At 36.0% G+C, this 19,769-nt stretch overlaps 1 protein-coding gene across 1 annotated transcript in view; it reads left to right on the top strand.

Moving 5' to 3' along the window:
- UBE3C (ubiquitin protein ligase E3C) overlaps positions 1-19,769 on the top strand; it is a 77,202-nt gene that overhangs the window by 8,227 nt on the left and 49,206 nt on the right. The window contains exons 2-10 of the mRNA XM_065666802.1: positions 1,891-1,944; positions 4,725-4,799; positions 5,472-5,618; positions 6,362-6,477; positions 8,014-8,171; positions 10,206-10,359; positions 11,136-11,344; positions 11,915-12,069; positions 13,380-13,567. Coding sequence (XP_065522874.1) covers positions 1,891-1,944; positions 4,725-4,799; positions 5,472-5,618; positions 6,362-6,477; positions 8,014-8,171; positions 10,206-10,359; positions 11,136-11,344; positions 11,915-12,069; positions 13,380-13,567 — 1,256 coding nt within the window. The remainder of the gene's footprint in view (positions 1-1,890; positions 1,945-4,724; positions 4,800-5,471; positions 5,619-6,361; positions 6,478-8,013; positions 8,172-10,205; positions 10,360-11,135; positions 11,345-11,914; positions 12,070-13,379; positions 13,568-19,769) is intronic.

Here is a 19,769-nt window from a genome sequence, read left to right as displayed (position 1 = left end):
TCCATGCATATGTAGTAATTTGTCTTCCCTTTTACATACATTATTTTGCTTTTTCTTTCAATGTACTCTGAAGTGTAATGACAAATTCAGCAGCTTTGCTTCTAAGCAGAAAAGCTGTCTGCATGGTGCTAGCTGCACAATGAAAATCTCCAAGCACATTGAAGAGGTGTCATTCTGATCACTTCTAAATAGGAACCTCTTGTTAGCTTCTTTAATGCATTGGGTATCAGTTGTTGAAAGAGAAGTGACGTACTGAAATTTCAAGCTGTCTGTTGGTTATTTCTTAATGTAGTGCATTATTTTGACTTTTTGTGTGTGAGGTCAGAACCTCTTGCCCCATGTTACCAAGCAGACCTGGAGCTGTTCCTGGGGTGGAGATACACAGTCTTATGTATGGATTTCATAATGTTTTGTTTATGCTGTGGGAACCCTCCTCTCTTTAGAGGGCAGTAGCTGTAGTTAGTGGTGTCTTTGGCCATAAATACTGTCTTTAGAGGGAAAGATGGTTAACCTTCTTGTGGGATTTTTCTTTATGCTTGCTGCAGTAAATGACCTAAATTGCAAACCAAACTTTAAATTCCTTTCTTGCATCTATGTTTTTGTGGGTGTTTTTTTTTTTTTATTCTCCATTGGTGGTCTGCATTAAATTATTTTCTATCCTAAAGAAACCAGCAGAATCATTGCCTTGCTTTTTCTATCATAAAAAAACCCCTCAAAAGCAGAAGAGTTCTGGCTCATGTTTTTGTATTGTCATATAGACTTCGAAAATATTCCAGCACAGTTGTTTTAGATGTGGTTAAATATTTTATAAACATTTGTTTGCTAGCTTCAAATCTATTTTTATGTATTCAGATAAATTTTCAGCTTGAGTGTGATTTGTTTTTTCTTCTTGAGAATAAAAAAGGCGTATGGAGAAAAAGGAAGTAGTCATTTGTATCAGAGACAAAAAAAGAATAGTTTCCTTAAGCCTATTGTCTATTTTAGACTCGATTTGGAAAGGTGCCAGGGTACTTTCAGCTCTTATTGTCTGGAATAGGAGCTGAATACTGTGCATGAGAAAGGAATAATTTTCTATATTTCCTTGGAAAACCATCCAGTAAGAGGTTCCTGCAAATAAAACTTTGTTTATATTTTGTAATCTATGTGTACTGATCTAAGATTGTGTTTTTAAAACTGATGCACAGGTTTTCTATTGTAATGGTGGTCTTTAGAGGTCTCTTGAATATTTTAGTATTCCATCCTTTTTCTCTGTTGGAAAGGTCACTGTCCTGAGAGTTGGTTTGTAGCCTTAGTTTGGGTGAAGAGTTCAAAATTTTAAAAGAAAGAGTTCCTACCATTTGTGTTATACAAGTCTGTTTTGACATCTTTTCCAGAAAAGCTTTGAGGAAAAAGGTAAGTAAATGCAAGAACGCATTAAGCTGTTAGACAGAAACATGGGATTTTTGGACCAGTGTGTGGTACCTTTGAATGTGTCGCAACTTGCTGTATGCACCTGGGCCAATGACTTAGATACACTCCAAGCACGCAAAACACTCAGTAAACATTTGGTACTACCTGGTAGGATTTGGATTTTATTATATTTGAGCTCCCCTATTTGTGCATGGATGATGTTTGCCTACAGTATTGGGATGCTGCGAACACAAACCTGGAAAGGGATCAGTACAGTTTGCTGCACTTTGTCTTTTTCCTTTTTACATAGCTTCCCTCTGTCACTGCTTTTGAGAGGGCTGTGTTACATGTACTTGTAAGTGTGGAAAGCAGTTAACACTTTTCTCCAGTGTTGTATGTATTGAGAACAATCCTCAAAGTAAAGTCTAGATTAAATATAATGAACACATCTGAATTATGTTGGAATGTAAATGCAATAGTACCTTTATTTGTGTCTTACAGGAAGAAAAGGCTTCTCTCCTGCATCGTACTCAGGAAGAAAGGAGAAAACGAGAGGTAAAGTAGGCTGTAAGCGCTTGTGTGCACACTAGATTTTTCTTTGATGTAGTAACATTTGCAGTCCAAAGTACTTCTGCTGCAGTCGTATTTGGTTCTGGAATGTTTTGCTTCAGTTTGCAAGCCCAAAATAGTCTTCCAATATACTAGAATTGACAAACTGACTGCTTTTAAGGTGCTTTCCAGAAGGTAGTTTTATCTCAAAAGAAGGTAGTTAAGCATACGCTGGATGCAAAGGGAATTCTCCCTTTTATTTTGGTGCTCATTTGATCTAGTCTTTGTTGGGGAAAAGGTACTTCGCTAGTAAATTACATTTTTGCCTTGTCCATGTTCTGGATGGTCTCGGCAAACTGTCTTCTGCTCCTGGTTCTGCTGTGGTTTCTTGGATGACCTTCAGTAATACACTTCCTCAGTGTGTGCCTCAGTTCGGTGAAGGTAAAATCGCAACAGTGATGTTTGAATGCATCCAAAAGTACTTTGAAATCACCTGATAATTGAGGAGCAAAGAGAAGTTGATGCGTGAGGAAGGATACCTGAATACTGGTTTGTGATGGAACTTACTGCTGTGGGTAATTCAGTCTGGAATAATGCAAAGAAGGAATAGGCACTGGGAGGAAAACTCCCCAGTTTCAAAACTTGAATATATATGCAATATGAAACCAAAATTGAGTAGTATAGAATTTAAGTAAATATGTTTATTTTGTAGGGTTTTTTTCCCCTCTGAAAAAAAATACTGGTCTTCAAAATTATTTAAAAAGTGTAACCATGTAGGCTTCATGCTAATCAGAAAAACAGCTGCGTGGCCCTTAAAGGTGTGCTTGACCAATGCATGGTTAAATACAGGTTCTGCAGTGGCTTCTCTGTTTCTTAGGACAGTTCCTGCTTTTTGTTCTTTCCAGCCTGGCTCTATTATGGACCAAGTTTAAGAATGAAGCATTTAACCAGTTCAGAACGATGTTATGAATCAGATCTATGATCGTTGTGTACTTACCGACATACCAACAGACTTTTTTGCACTTCATAAACTTTTTTGCCACATATCACCATGCATTGCCATTCAGTTGCTCAATTCTGTCTGCTGCAAAGCTGGTGCAGAGTCATATACTTGAATCTGTGTGTGTACAGACACACAACAGTTTTGTATGGCATACGTTAGTTTCTCACAAAATGAATGACTCTTGAGAATAAAAACAGCTATGGCATTTTAGAACAATGCCTGTAGCAGAATCTTAGCAGTGACCTCAGACTTAAAACCTTTGCAATTACGGGTCACTAATTGACAGTTGTGTATTTTAAGAGAAAACCTGTACCTAGAGAAAAGGAAAACATACCTACTTTTTATTCAAGCATTATGATTATGAAGAGACAGTGCCTCTCTGTAATTGAAGCTCTCTCCTGCTTGCCCCCATACTTTACACTTTTATTGCTAGATACTTTGAAGAGAAAAACATTCTTTGGTCTATCAACATTTTTATGTTGGTCCATGCTTTAGTGGTAATTAGAATCTTTCAAGTGTATGCTTATACAGATAAATTGCTTTAGGAACCAGGGTTTCCAAGAAAAATAAAATAGGTATTGGATAGCAATTTCATCTGGTGTTTCTCTGGTCAGTTCAGGTTAAGTTCTTAAGTTGAATGTGTCTTTCTGGGCCAATAAATTAGAAATCAAGGTTTTGCCAGTTTGAAAGTCCATACGAAATGTATTTTAACAAATGCATTTCCCAAATGTATTTTAACAAAACTTATAAAAATATTTTGATGTTTTATTTTACTTGGTGGCCCTCAGAATTACGAGCCTATTATAGTTTGAGGATTGATTAGGTTAAAATTTCTCTTACCAAAGCAGGCCTCTCTGTTTTTGACTCTCGATCTTTGTAGTTTCTTTGTAGCTCTAGGTTCACAAGCAACTATTTAATTTACTTTCTTCTTTCATCCCATAACAAACTATATGGACTTTTATTAGAAATGTAATTACAGCAGCTGCTTCCCTTAGATATTAATTGTGATGGATATGCTGGAGTGTTGTCAGGGGACTTACTGAAATGCTCTTTCCATAGTACCTTAAACAAGCTGGCTTTCAGTTCCTCAGAAAGGGATGATTTTAACTCCTCTTTCTAGCTGCTGAGGACAACATCATAAAATGACTCGCTTTATATTTCTGGTTTGAAGAAGAGACCAAGAATTTTTATTCATTTCCGTATTGTGGAATTTTGTGTATCCTGGGCTTAAAGCATTAAACCTAATTTTCCTTTTCACAGTACTATTATCAGCAGATAAGTGATTTTTTTTTTTTTTTTGGGTGTTGCTGGTTTGTTTCGTGTCGCCTCCCCCCCCATATTTAAACTGCACCAGCTTCATAATACTGATATTTATATGTGTATATTTATATATATGCTTACTATACAAGTAAGCAGGTCTTCAATATTAGCTGATGCATGCATGAAAGAAGAATGTTGACCCTTAGTTTTGTGAATTCTTCAACATTTTAGTATTAAGACTTTGTCTAATAAAATACAAACATGTTTATTTTGTAGTATTATGTACTAAAAATTCTTTTTCAATATCTTAATGGTAAATTTACATTTATAACCAAAAGTTTTCTCCCTGATTTATGTGTGTTGGATGCAAACCTTAAAAGTCATTACCTTACTAATGATTAGTGCTTAATTTTCATTAAAGAATCCTTTTGAATACAAATGTATTTGATAAAATTGTAGAAATTGAAATCAGCTCAACAATGTTGAACAATGTTGATTTCAGTTTTCTTGCTTTGCTTCACAGGAAGAAAGGCGAAGGCTGAAAAATGCAATAATTATTCAGTCATTTGTAAGAGGGTACAGAGACAGAAAACATCAGGTAAGTACTTATTTAGAAACATAGTATAATTTTGCTGAAAGTGGCACTTCCTAGTAATAACTCCATTCAAGAGTCTTCACCTTTTTGATTACTGTGTGTGCCAACAAACCGGAAATTCTTTTTTCCCTCTTGACATTATTTGAGCTTTAGTGTTTTAGTAGTTGGGCATTGATTCCACAAAGCATGGATGTCACAGTGGACTTCAGTGGGGTTATGCAATATTTTTTTGAGCTGACAAAGCAAATGAAAGCAGTTGGGTATTAGCAGCTTTCACACACCAGTGGAGCTTTTGCCCAAAAATGTGGCTAAGGTGGTAGTTTTGAGTGAAAAATACATCTTTCTAAGTTGCTGTTGGGTGGATTGTTCTAATAGAGTTGTATCTGCTTAAATTTGCTAGTATTTGTTGAGTAAACTAGGTGAAAATGATTGATGTGATATTCTTTACTTGAAAGACAACAAATTTGTTGCAATGTATGTTTTCTGAACTACAGGAAGCAGTTACGGCTTTATGATACTGTGTGTATGTTTTGATCTCTTAACAAGTATGTGTTGTATCTGTTTTACTATTTTGCAACCTGTTTGGATGGGAACCTGAAATGAAGTTTCTAAATTTGCATCTGTATTTTAAATAATAACCATTACTGATATATCGATGCATGCCTTATTTTTAAGTACTCTATCCAAAGAAGTGAATTTGATCGCTGTGCTAATTTGGCCCAATCCGGAGGAACCTTTTCCACAGCAAACGGAGCTAATTTGACTCTCTTAGTTCGTCAGTTACTCTTTTTCTATAGACAGAATGAGGATTCTAAGCGTTTGGTGAGTACTGTTACATACTTTGATCTGTAGTACTTTTATTTCATGCACTTTTAAAGTAGTCTTTCAGTTAAAAGATTTTGAATGGATGCAAAAATGGCTTTGACCACTTCAGTAAATTAATTTAAGAATTCTGGGTTTTGCTGGCCTGCACTCTGCTGCTTTTCATTTAGACAGAATAACTTAAAATTAGATTTTCTATGTGCTTGTGCACAAACACAAAATCTGTGAAATGAAGCCTTGAAAAATCCTGTATTATTCACAGTAGTTTATTAAAAAGAATATAATTCTATTAGAATTTAATTTGTAAGTAATATTTTCCACTTAGACCTCTGGTCGTTCTTAAGGTGTTTGTGTTATGTTTATTTCCGTACTGGTCGGTAATGCTGGCATATGAATTGCAAAGTAACTGCAAATTTCACAAATTATGATTCATAGTGTATGTTAATAATGGGCATTGAAGAATTATGGCTATTTAAAACCAAAAAATGAACAGATAAATTTGTTCAGGGGTAAAGTAATTTTGGAAGTGTAATTCAGTTTTAACTTTGAAAGTTTAGTACAAGCAGTTGAGTACTTTATGTTGTGTAACAATTGTGTTTTCTCAGCTGAAAAAGGATGTCTTAGTTTGTGTTTTGTAAATCCTCCAAAGGCATCCAAAATGGGATTGAAATACTATGTCTGTGTTGAAATAAATATTATAACTTGTTGTTATAAACAGTAAACTTATGCATATCTTCTTCCAGGTATGGATGTGTCAGAATTTAATTAAGCAAAGTTCTCAGTTTGTTAAGCAATTGGATGGTCCAGACAGACTTACTTGCTTATTCCAAATAAAAAGACTGTTGGGGCTATGTTGCAGGTAATTTTTTCTCTATGTGCTACTGTCAGAAAAGTGTTCAGAAATTATGTCGGGCACTTGCTTCTTTCTTTCTGCAGCAGGTAATTAAATGTGAATTTATTTTATGGAGAGGACTGTTTACGTTAAATTCATGTATAGGCCGTGGTATAGAATACTTTCCTAGGTAAGAGCAGTGGAATGTTCTTAAGCTCCATTGACTTTCCAAGGATATGCTTTGGATATATTTTGTTTTAAAATCAGTGTTAATTAAGATGCCTTTCCTCATGCTTCATTTTAAAACATGTTAAGCAGTTACATTTTTGGTTTGGCAGTACATTCATTGTTTGTAGTGGGAGGATCATGGGAAGGTAGTCTATCAAGGTGACTTGAATATCTGGCAGCTAAAGCCTAGTTTTATAAAACAATATATTTGCTCATATCAGTCACACATCACCACAGCTGTGGGGGCACTGGATTGAATTGTACATTTTTACTGCATTTGAAATTGTGGTTTTATAAATGTAGCTCTCTCCTTTTCTGACTGGGTGATGTGGGAAAACAAAAGGCGTGGAAGAGGTGTCCCTGCCTATACACATAAGGCAATGGAAGAAGCAGCTCTTCTTAACTTTATGTTGCCAGCATGATGATGGGTATCTGTAATTGTTTTCTGAGCTACTTTAATCTTAAGTAAAAGCCCAGAAAGTGAGCAGTGGGACACATAGCCAAAGAAATGTTTCCCTGAGATAAGTTCATGATTCATGAGAAGCTGTAGCTTTTGATACTGTGGGGAAAAAAGATGACTGTGTAATATTGTAGCAAAAGATGGTAGTTTGATAGCAGCTACATCTGCAAAGTAAAGGTTTTGTCAGAGTATCTTTGTTTCGTGAAATGTTTAGCTATGGTGTCAAAATTTTTGCTGACAGGTCCCATCTTTCTGAATGGCTAAGAAGAAAGCATTTTGTTAGGGCAACTGTGCCTGTAAAGATCTCATACTAACAAATACTTTTAATTCTAAACAACCTCTTAATTTTCACCATTTTTGTGGTTACTGGTAGTTGTTTCATAAGCAGCTTTCTAAAAGGATGGGAATGGTTGGGTTTCTAATATTTCAGTCTGTAATCAAAGACATACTGTTTTAGTTATGCATACAGTGTTCCCCAGTGTTTGTTCCCAGCCCATATTGCTCTGGGGCTTTCACGGCTTCATTTTTAAAATGGGTAGTAATACATATTGGAAAAACATGTTATTCTTTGCTTCTCTTCCAGTTTGTGCAATAGACCTCCAAACTTTCAAGTCACTGACAGTAAGAATTTAGTAGGATATAAAGATAAGACTGCCATATTCATAGAAATGCTAAAATCAGGAATTACCATTACAAAAGGTGCCAACAAAAAGCTGTAGCTAAACTACTTGGGAACACTTGAAAACCTAATAGAATTAAGTTACTTTAAGGAGAATGTGAAAGGTTTTATTTATATTTTTTTTTAATCACTGTACATATGCCTGTGGTGAAATAAGGCAAATATCTTGTTAAATAATTTTTTATTTCATTTATAGGCTATTGCAAAATTGCAATGATGACAGTCTGAATGTTGCACTTCCTATGAGAATGCTTGAGGTATTTTCATCTGAGAATACATATTTGCCTGTTTTACAAGATGTCAGCTACGTGACGTCATTAATTGAACAAATTTTGCACTACATGATTCAAAAAGGTGAGTAGTTGGGGGATACTTAAAAATTAAACAAAATACGTAGTATCTGAAAACCATGTTGTTTAATAATGTTTTTGACTTTACTACAGACACACCGAGTTCAGTCCTGCATATGCTAACAGACCTGTGTGTCAGATGGATGTTTTGCTTGTAATCAGAAGACTGCTTGAAGAATTGCTGTTTGATTTCTTAGGGGATTCTGTTTATAAATTGAATATTTTACTAAGTTACTTATACAGACTTGTACCACAGATTTTGATACTAGGTGGATATCACCTAAGAAAAGTTTTATCACAGGAGCTGTTTACACACACTCTTGCCCACAGCAGATCTAGGCTTTAGTTGTGTAACAGTTGGACATTATGTTGCAGTATTGTTATCTGTATCTACTAACATTCGTTATTATGGTAAATTGGCATTACCTTTTCACCCTCCTAACACTAGAGACACCTTAGCAAAGAGATGGTGACTTAGCTTTTATTTCCCTCGTACCATCATCAGTAAAACTGTTTGCTAGACTGCAATTACTTACACCTGTGCAAACATACTGGGGGTTAATGAATTGTGTAGTTATCACCAAAATTATGTATTGTGTTGAAGAAACTCTATTACTCTGAGAACGTGTGAAAAAAATAATTTGGCTTTCTGATACCGCAGATTGAGTTTGCAAAACCTGGGGACAAAACATTATGAAATAAATGATCCAGCTTCATTGGTATAAAACACAAAAAGAACACCTTCCAATTTGTTAGATAATTGATTGAATAATTCTATGTAAGTTTTGAAGTACATTTAGTAGATTAGGCTATCTTTACCCTGTTACTAAGGATTAGGTTTTAACTACTACATGTTGAAGTCACTATGAGGGAAAAGAATTGTTATAGTGCATTTATTTTCCTTGCCTATGCCTAGTGAAAACTACTGAAGTATTTGTGTTTCTTATTGCTTATTACTATATTATATCTTCCATAATGCTTATATTTCTTCTTTGAGTATAATATTTAGTCCTCACAGCCGATATATGAAAGTATCAGTCTGTTAGGTCATTAATTTTAGTGAGAAAATACAGCTTTCTGATCACTTAGAATGTAAACAAAAATAAACGGTTGTATGCAGCTACAGATATTTTGTCTCCCAATTTATGATGGTTAATTTGTAAAGAATCTGTAGTCAGCTTTTATTAGTATATGGTTTTGCCTATGATTTGTCTTCCGTGTGTGTATCTTGTCAGTATTGCTAAGTTGTTCCTTTGTGGTGACTTCCACTTGTTGCATTGTATGTGAAGTTAGGTAATCCCTGACAAAGGGTCTTAGACTGGACCTCTCGGTGATGTGATGCTACTCACATATTTACGGTAGTTCATGTAGTTGTGGAACTTGTGTTTTAAGAGTTCATTTAGCAAGAGGAAGTTGATTTAAGAATAAAATCACATGACTCCATTTGTACTTTAGTGAAACAAAAATAGATTGCCTTCTACACACATCTTTATGGCTTGGGTGGTAATGCGTTTTATTATTGTCTGAAAGATCCTTGATTTGGAAACAGTAATTATGCTCCTCAGCTTGCTAAAGCAAGTTCTTTATAGAATTGGAGTGTTCTGCCAGCTGGGCTCTTACCTGTATGATACAGTCATGTTTTGGAGAAGAGGGAAACCCCATCATTTCTGAAAGGGTGGAAGGACAGGTGTGAAAAACATGACTAGAATCACTTGGAGGAGAACATCTTTTTCATAGTTCACTGTTTAAAAATATCAAATTACTCCATCAGCAGGAGTGCTTGGGCTGTGGAAACAAAATTGAGTCTGAATGGAGTTACCTTTCTATGGTTTTATAAAGTGATGCTTCCAAAGAGGTTGCTGGTATATCCTGTTACTTATGTGAGTGTGACCTAGGCTATTGTAAAAAGTCTTTCTAAGTAAAACTTCATGCAGTGAATTATAAAATTCATTCAGTTAATGTTGAGTATATAAGTTGCTTTATACAAAAAGGGAGAAGAATAATACTGCATCTAAAAAGTTATGTTTCTTGTTTGCAGGCTACTACAAGTCGCTTTATTTGTTAATTAACAATAAGCTTCCCTCGAGTATTGAGTATTCTGATGTTTCTCGAGTCCCTATTGCAAAAATACTTCTGGAGAATGTTCTGAAGCCATTGCACTTTACATATAACTCCTGTCCAGAAGGTGCAAGGTAAATAAAGATACTAGTAGGTACTTGTATACTCATTTATAGTTGCTCTTCTGGAGTGTCTAGCTGTTCTTTTGGTACAGTTTGTTGATTTATTTGCAATAGTAATGACTTTTTGGCAATGCTGTACATCAGTGGAACAATGTAGCTTCAGGTGCGTTTAAGATAAAGGCAATAAAATGATGAAGACTACAATAAACAGCATAGAGAACAGCAGGTATTGCAATATGCAGGGACATAAGAGTGCAAAAACTTAGATGAGAGCAGAGGTGCAGCTATGGGCAGATGAATTTTAGAGTTAAAAAGAACTTTGTGACAGAGGAGCTGAGGTTTATGGAGAAGTAGAGAAGTCATAGTTTACAAGCAGAAAGAACCAGGTATGTGGACAGATGGAACAAAAATCAACCTGACAGTATCACATGTAATAGCGTTTTGTGTTAAAGTAGTATTTTTTGGGAAAAAAAGGATAATTGTGTTTTTTTTAGTATAGTTTTTATTTCAAGATTATAAACAACAAACTTCAGAATAATTATCTGTGAGTTCATAAGAAGTTTAAAGGTTAAAATTACTTACAGGATCATCAGGAAAATGATGTAGTAGAAGTTAATTTTTGAGAAATCTGAGAAAGTTAGTTTATCGGCACAGGATTAATGGAGCACATCTTTATAGTCATCTTGATGGATGTGTTCAAACTTGCAAATTGATCTCCGGTTCTGTGGATATAATTGTGGGAAATTGTGTCTCTGTTTTCTATAAAGACAACTTTTCTTCCATTTCAGGCAGCAGATTTTTGCAGCCTTCACAGAGGAGTTTCTGGCAGCACCTTTTACAGATCAGATATTCCATTTCATCATTCCAGCGCTTGCTGATGTGCAGACTATTTTCCCTTATGAACTCTTTCTGAATGCACTATTATTAGCAGAAAGGAGAAGTGATGAAGCCCCGTGGCTTTTTTACTTTGTATTAACAGTTGGAGAAACATACTTGGGTAAGAAAGTTGAATAGCAAATTCATTGTTTCTTCATATTTCATAAAATCACAGAATGGTTTGGGTTGGAAAGGACCTTAAAGATTATCCAGTTCCAGCTTCCAGCCTCCCTGCTATGGGCAGGGACACCTTCCACTAGACCAGGTTGCTCCAAGCCTTGTCCAACCTGGCCTTGAGCACTGCCAGGGGTGGGGCAGCCACAGTGTCTCTGGGCAACCTGTGCCTGTGTCTTATCACCCTCATAGTAGAGAATTTCTTCATAATACCTAATCTAAATCTCCTCTCTGTCAGTACAAAAACATTCCCTCCATTCCTAGTACTGCATGCCCTTTAAATACATGTTATGTATTTCCACAGTTGAGTTTATTGCCCAACCAAAAGGACAGTTTGGGGATAAAAGCGTTGGAGAGATCTGTTTTATTAGCTAGTCTTACACTTTTTGGTAAAAAATACACATAAATTTGGTAAGATTTGGCATAATGTGTTTTGATCAGGTATTTCTGGTAAAATGTGCTTTATAGTGCAGTGTGATCTGGCTAACAATCTTCTGTTTCAATGTATGTGCTACAGGATCCCTTTCAGAAGAAGGACTTCTTGTGTATTTGAGGGTACTCCAAACTTACCTCTCTCAGCTGCCTGTGTCTGCTGCTGGTACAAATTGTCAAGATGCAAACAGTGACTCTGAAGATGAGGATGAAGAGATCAATAAAATGACAGCTGCACCAGTAAGCAATATGTAATTTCTTTGAATGAATTTGTATTACAGAAGTAGCAAATATAAGCAAAACATGATCACCATAAGGCCAGTATTTTTCTAACTATGTGTAGAAGGGAACATACTTCTAAAAAGATAGATGGCCACTCAGTGTAAGCAAATGGAACTAGTTGCTTACATTAAAAACAAAACCTTTACTGTAATAAGAAATCTTAAAGTACTGATACTTTGTCTGAAGAAGCACAGAGCTTTTATTTAACAAAAAGAGTTTAAACTTCTCTTTAAATTTGTATTTTACAGAAAACATATTTACAAAAGTACATATTTTACAAAATGTGTTCTTTAAGTCTGCGATAATGCTAAGATGTTGTGAAGTATACATGTGTTTTCATTTTTTTTCTCATGGAAATATTACAAGTTCAGCTTGTCTTCACCCAATAGAATTAGCTCTCTATTTAAATATATCTAACTACCTTGAAGGCTCTCAAATGGGGAACACCTACTTTCTATAGTAATGTGTAGAGAGTGTATTATAAACAGAATCTTTCACTGTAAGCTTCCACCAGTTAATCTGTAATAACTTTAACCTCCTAACACCTGGATCAAGGCTTGAACAGTCGGAGAGTCTCAGAGATTATTTTGCCTTCCCACACTGAGCTATGAAATCTGGATTTTTATGTCTTTCAGGCATTCTAAGATTTCTGGTATTTTCTTGGTGAAGTGTTGAAAGCAAAAGGCTATCAGCTTTTCTGAGAGATGCTGTTCTTATAATGCCTACTTACATTTAATTTTAAATGCTGCCTTTTACCTGTACACTTTTAGGTGCAGTGTGTTACTGTTACCACAAAATCTTTACAAAGATAGTGTGAATAAAATACTTTATATGCCAGATACGCACATACCATATGTGATGTAAATGTAGGCAGATTCTGCTTGTGGCTTAGAGATATTGGTGGTGTTTAAGACGTGACTAGATACACTTCCCATGCTACCCCAACATGTATAAGCCACTCTGAAGTTTTTTGTTGTTTGTTAACTGATGGTTATGAATGCGAAAATACTGTTTGTAAAGTAACTTACAGTAGACATCTGTTCCTGGATTTCATGTCCCCTGATGTCATGGGGGAAGAGATGACTTAAGGTGGCTCTTGGGTCTGATAATTTTAAGAATGGTACTGGGATATACATGTGTTTATGTTTTAATTATTGTGCAAGAAAACTATTTTCTAGCAAAATTCTGAAGTATTTTAATTTTTTTAAAAGGGGGATACTTGCTCATTAAAAAGACTTAAAGCAAATTTTGCTTTAATATGTTTGCAGGGTGATGGGAGAATATCAGTTCAGTACATAACTGAGGAGTGTCTAAAGAAATTGGATACAAAGCAGCAGACAAATACTCTACTGAATATGGTTTGGAGAGATTCAGCTAGTGAAGAGGTCTTTACCCTGATGGCATCAATCTGCCACACGCTAATGGTACAACACCGAATGATGGTGCCAAAAGTCAGGCAAGTATAAATAATGATGTTGAACTGTAGTACATCTAAAATTGGTTTTATTAGATAGATTTGTTTGAAATACCCTGTGATGTTATTCTGGTTTTTTGTTTTATCATCAGCGGAAATAAATAATTTCAAATGTAAATAATAATTCCAGGCAAGCAAAAAAGTGGATTCTTTCTGTTTCTTATTTTATTTCTTGTTCCTAGTGCCCTCTCTGGAGTAATCACTAAATCCAGAAATGTAAGCTCTTGGTTTGTTTAGTGAGCTGCAAATAGGTTAGTTGAGGACTATGGAACAGGTAGTGATCAGTGTGGTCAGAAAATCACGCACAAACCGGGATTGCAAAGATTGTTGAAAGGAGTTTATCCATCCTTGTGCTCAGAGGCAGCATTAAGTGTCGTAGCAGAAGTTTGTGTAGCTTGTGTTTAAAACTTTCAGTGATATGGATTCCACAGTCTCTCTAGCTAGCTGAGCACCGAAACCAGTGTGTTTTCTACCCTCTGTAATATATGGAAAAAGTCTCTCTTGCTACAAAAGAAAATGATTCCTAACTGTTGAAAATCACTGTTACTGTTTGGAAAGGGCTTTGACACCTGAGATGGAGATGAGACTTGTTAATTTGTACAGCATTCTTTTACAAAGACTGCAAACCACAAATGTTACTAACAATGGAAGAGGATTTTTGACCTTTTTATTATCAGACTAAGACCCATAAGTATTAACACTGTTCTGGTGCAAGTAGTTTTGAGTGAGTATGTAGTTGCTGGTAATAAAGTAAGTATTTAGGGAATGCTGTAAACATAATTCAAACTGCATTGTAAACAGTGATACAGAAAACTAATTAGGTGCTATCTTAGCCCAATGGTGTTTATAGCTGCTAAAGGAAGTAGGATGTCAGTGAAACTGTGATTGTTCGATTAGGGTAATTAGTTCTTTGTAGACTAATTGCATTAGAGCAGGATGTGAGACCTGAAGATCATAGCAGCAGTTGAATTAGAATGCCTGCTTTATCGTGGCAAGTAGTACATTGCCTTGGATAGTAATTACTGAGTTTAAACGCATCACTGCTTTGACTTAAGGTTTGCTGGTGAACTGTGTAGAAAAGGGTGCTTAATAAATAAAGAAGTCACACAGAACTTTAATTGTAAGAGCATGACATCTGTTTCCTCTAAGAAGCTATGTTGGGTCTTTGCAGTTATTTGTGGTAACAGGGTAGTTACACATTGGATAAATTCAGGAGTTATGAAAGCTCTACTTAACATCTTAGAACAGATAGTAATTTACTAATTTCAAATTTTGAATACTCTCAAAATAGTTAAATGTATAAATTTTAGAAATAAGCAGTAGAGATACTAACATTTGTGTCAGTAATACCAATGAAATTACTTTTGTGGTCAAAATGAAGTTAATTCATGTATTTGGTAAGTTAAAGTAGATATTTAATTATTAGTTCTGGCTTCCAAGTCAATTGTAAGTGCCGGGTTTGCCAGGCATCATCATGTCAGGAGGTGTGAATCTTGTCTTGACTTTTCTCAAGTCTCTTAGGCCATTTGAGACTTGGCCTTAGTTACCAAGCAGCTATTCTAAACATAATTTTTGAGTGTTTTTCAAGGGACATTTGATGTGTGTTTTACAGGTACTAGATATTGTGCCATTTCAAAAGGCAAAAGATTTTTTCATCATTAATTTCCACTTTTTTAATTGCTTGATGATTTTTTTTATTGCCCAAATACTTTGTCAAATTTAATGATAGTCTTTTGAAAGATGATTTACTTATTTTTGCAACTAACTTTTAAATTACTTTCTATTCAGAATAAAGTGTACCTATTAAATTAAACTGTGTAGAAATAGTTAAACAGAAATAATGTATCTAATGTATTTTAAGAGCTCAGAAATGCTCTTATATTTTCTGTGTGGAAACATACCGGGTCATATGGTTTAAAAGTTAGAAAAGCTTGTTAGCTGTTTGTTAGACTTTGCTTATTTCACAGAATCACAGGGTAGTTTGGATTAGAAAGGACTTTTAAAGTTCACCTAGTTCCAGCCCCCCCTACCAAGGGCACCTTCCACTAGACCAGGTTGCTCAAAGCCCCGTCCAGCCTGGCCTTGAGTAGTTCTAGGGATGGGGCAGCCACAGTTTCCCCATCCCTGCAGTATTTAACTTGAAGTATCCCATAAATATTTAACAGCATTTAAAACTAATAGAAAAAAATTATAATTAAAAACATAAAAGTTGCAAATCTGCAAAGTGAAATGCTGAATAAAGAAAGTAGTAACTGAAGATAACTTTTCAGTAACTGCAAAGAAAATGAAGGTAAAGTTAACACAGGCTTCGGAAGGAAGGAAACAACAAATATCTCTGTATTAGTTTTAGTTCTGAGGCTTTTTTGCTTCTTGGGGAAAAAAAGATGAGAAACTCATAGTACAGACATGTCAGTCTGCTAAAGCTGAATGTTTTTTCTTCTTGTGGTTTCTCAGTACATCTTTGATTGGACAATGGTGATACCGCATGGTGTTAGGAACGTTGGTGTTGCTTCGTTAGCTCAGTTTCTTGGATTTTGCAACAGAGACTTAAGAAAGGACAGAACAGGATACCCAGAAGTACTCTGTAGTTTTGAACATAGTTCCTTTCTGAATTCTCTGCAGAGGGTGGTGGGTTCCAGAGGTAGATTACTGTTTTGGAAAGATGCAGTCAAGCCCAATTAGGGAAAAAAGCCGGAAGACTTGAAAAACTGTTCTAGCATTTAGTAAGCCAGATGAGAGGTGTAGAATAAAATCCTAGTTGTAATGAAGTCACTGGGAATTGTGCTTGTTTTCAGAGGGGCAGGGCTTTCATTTTTTCTCTGTAAAGTTGATACATATTATTGAGTACAGTTATTAAAAAAAGGAGAAAAAAATAAGTCTTGAAGCATAGTTATCATAAGGAGATTTGAAAGACTTTAGTAAGAATCATTGAATAGTTAGGGTTGGAAAGGACCTTAAGATCATCAAGTTCTAACCCCCCTGCCATGGAGCAGGGACACCTCACACTAAACCATGTCGCCCAAGGCTCTGTCCAACCTGGCCTTGAACACCACCAGGGATGGAGCATTCACAGCTTCCTTGGGCAACCCATTCCAGTGCCTCACCACCCCCACAGTAAAGAACTTCTTCCTCATATCCAGTCTAAACTTCCCCTGTTTAAGTTTTAACCCATTACCCCTTCTCCTGTCACTACGGTGCCTAATGAAGAGTCCCTCCCCAGCATCCTTGTAGGCCCCCTTCAGATACTGGAAGGCTTCTATGAGGTCTCCACGCAGCCTTTTCCAGGCTGAACAGCCCCAACTTTCTCAGCCTATCTTCATACAGGAGGTGCTCCAGTCCCCTGATCATCCTCGTGGCCCTCCTCTGGACTTGTTCCAGCAGTTCCATGTCCTTTTTATGTTGAGGACACCAGAACTGCACCCAGTCTCCAAGTGAGGTCTCATGAGAGCAGGGTAGAGGGGCTTCTTCGACCTGCTGGTCATGCTCCTCTTAATGCAGCTCAGGATACGGTTGGCTTTCTGGGCTGTGAGCACACACTGAAGCTGGCTCATGTTCAGTTTTCTCATCGACCAGCACCCCCAAGTCCTTCTCCGCAGGGCTGCTCTGAATCTCTTCTCTGCCCAACCTGTAGCTGTGCCTAGAATTGCTCTGACCCAGGTGTACAGTTCATCAAAACTGTACTTTAAATAAGTAAATTTAGTTCTGCAAAATATTTAGGTACGTAATTTAATACCACAGAGTCCAGGTCATCACTGTGGCTTACTCTTAGTGGTGGGAACTGTGTTTGTACTACATCTTCAGTAGCTGTCAGCTGTCTGATCAGTGCCACAGAGTAGTCTCTAATCTGGGTTTAACCATTTCATAACGACCAAGCATTACTGCTGTTGAATTAACATAACATCTCTAATCTTAACCTGTGGTTGAGAATTACTTGGAAATTGACATTCTGGTGTAATAGGAGCAGCCTGTCTTCATACGTGTGCTGAAGATACTCAGGCTTTACGTGAGGCTGTCCAAGTAATTCTTTAGGGAATGTTCTTAAACTGCTGTGCTTATCTCAAAACCAGAATCATTGAATATGAAGTTTTTACTCTTTTTCTTTCTGTTCTCTGCCCAATACAAAGTGAGGCAAAAAGCATAAAGTAGCCTAGAGAGTGGTATAGTTCATTTAGTGATGGCTTTGCCTGCTGTCTCATACCTGTGACACCTTGCAATTCTGAAGTGTCAGAATGCACTGCCCCGACAGCAGTGACCTTTCACAGACTGTATGAGCTCCTCACATTCTAGTGTATTCTCTTCATTAACTTAAATGGTCTCAGTGGGAAACAGGGCCCAATTTATGACCTAGACTGAAAAATCTTGCCTTTAACTAATTAACTTGTAGTGGTGCCTCAGCTAAATTAAGCTTAATGGGTCATTTAATCTGTCCCATTGCGCAGGAGGAATTTGACACTTTTTTAAAACCAGAGGTGCCCAAAATACTGTTCTGGCAAGTAGACATAAATCATGTGGCCTTTGTGGACAATTAGATACCTACAGAGAGAATCAAGGTTATAAATAAATGATTGTTACGTGCTTACTTTGGGGAGCAGATAATTTAATTTGGTATGATTAAAATAAATGCGTAACAGAAGTCATTGGAGTAAATTTAACTCTCTCATAGCCTGTTGCTGAGACAGTGTGCCTATTTACACTTGAAAAGAGCGTATCCTTTTTGGTAGCAGAAAAAAGGTTCCTCTGCCAAACTACAGTGTTAGATCTGAAGATTGAACTTTACAGAAAATCTATTAATGAATCCATTATATAAAACCGTTTATAATGATCTCAAAAGAGTTGGTGGTATGCTGTGAGATTTTCAGGAAAATTCAGAACCACTACATGGGAGGCGTAAAACCCCAGGACTTAAATTTTAGCAGCTGGTTTTGTTTTTATAGTAGTGCAGATACAGAAAATGAAACTCTCAAGTTAGATTATAATAGTTTGCATGAAAAGAGATAATGTCTAATCTTTTTGATTTCTGGTATTCGAGTGTGTGTATTTTCTGTCTTCTTTAAAGGAAGAAGTGATCAAGATTATGTGGATATTCAAGCTTTACATTGACTAATCTCAACACTTCCTGAATTGATAATGCTTTGTCTTCAGGGTGTATAAGCTATCGCTGTAATGCATAATCTGTGATGTGTAGTGGGATAGTTTATATCAGTATCCTGGTAATGTAGTTTATCTGCCAAAGAAAAGGACCAATTGAGGTAGATTTTGACCTATTTTAATTCTCAAAGGTTTTATTCTTTTTTAATTCAACTTTTTGATTTTAGTTTTTCAGTGTGAAGCCAGAAATTTTGAAACTTTTTAGTACAGGCAATTTCTTGAACTTTTGCAGGGATGCGACTTTTCAAGGCCATCCTTGCACTGTGGTGGTGTTTGTTGTGGTTTTTTTTTCTTGGGGGGGTGTGTGTGTTCTTTTTTGGTTACAGTTAATGTCTTCTACTTTGAAAGCCACTGTCTGCACTTGAGTAGGAGGGTAGCAGGTTGTTTCTGTTGTCACTCCTTTTGCAATGAATTGTATTTCATGTACATCTAGTGATGTAAACTTTTGAAATACATGGCCTAATTCTCCTTTCTGTGTGTAGTTTGTAGTTTCATGTTTATTTTCTGGTAACAGTATGGAAAGTCTTAGAATTCATGTATTCATCTGCTTCATATTTCATAGGTATTTCATAGGTATTTCATATTGACAAAATAGGTTGTATGATAACATCCTCTACCAAATTTGCATTTTTGTATTTAACCAGATTTTTAAGGAAGGGAAATGTGAGAGTTGAATACATTCAGCATTTCTGGAATCAGGCCATGAAATATAGCAGTTGCTACAGTTGAATGCCTGAATCACGGATATGGAATAAAAATGGCTAAAACTTAGACAAAGGTTATTATTATAAGCTTTTAAAGTTCGTCTTTTTTTCCCCTTCATTATTGCTGAATATTGCTAGAAAGAAAAAATGAATTACATTATGATAGGTTCAGTGTCCATAATGTTTGTTCATTGCCACTAAAACTATTACATAATTTCCAGGGATGATTGTAAAATTAACAAGTTTTTACTTGGAAGTCCTATGAGACCTAACGGCACTGTGCCAAATTACTTTTAATTTCAAATATGAGGCTGAAAAGTGAAGGTCACTGA

The sequence above is a fragment of the Lathamus discolor genome, chromosome 2, assembly GCF_037157495.1.
Source record: "Lathamus discolor isolate bLatDis1 chromosome 2, bLatDis1.hap1, whole genome shotgun sequence".
Taxonomy (NCBI): Eukaryota; Metazoa; Chordata; class Aves; order Psittaciformes; family Psittacidae; genus Lathamus; species Lathamus discolor.
This window is presented reverse-complemented; position numbering and strand designations above follow the sequence as displayed.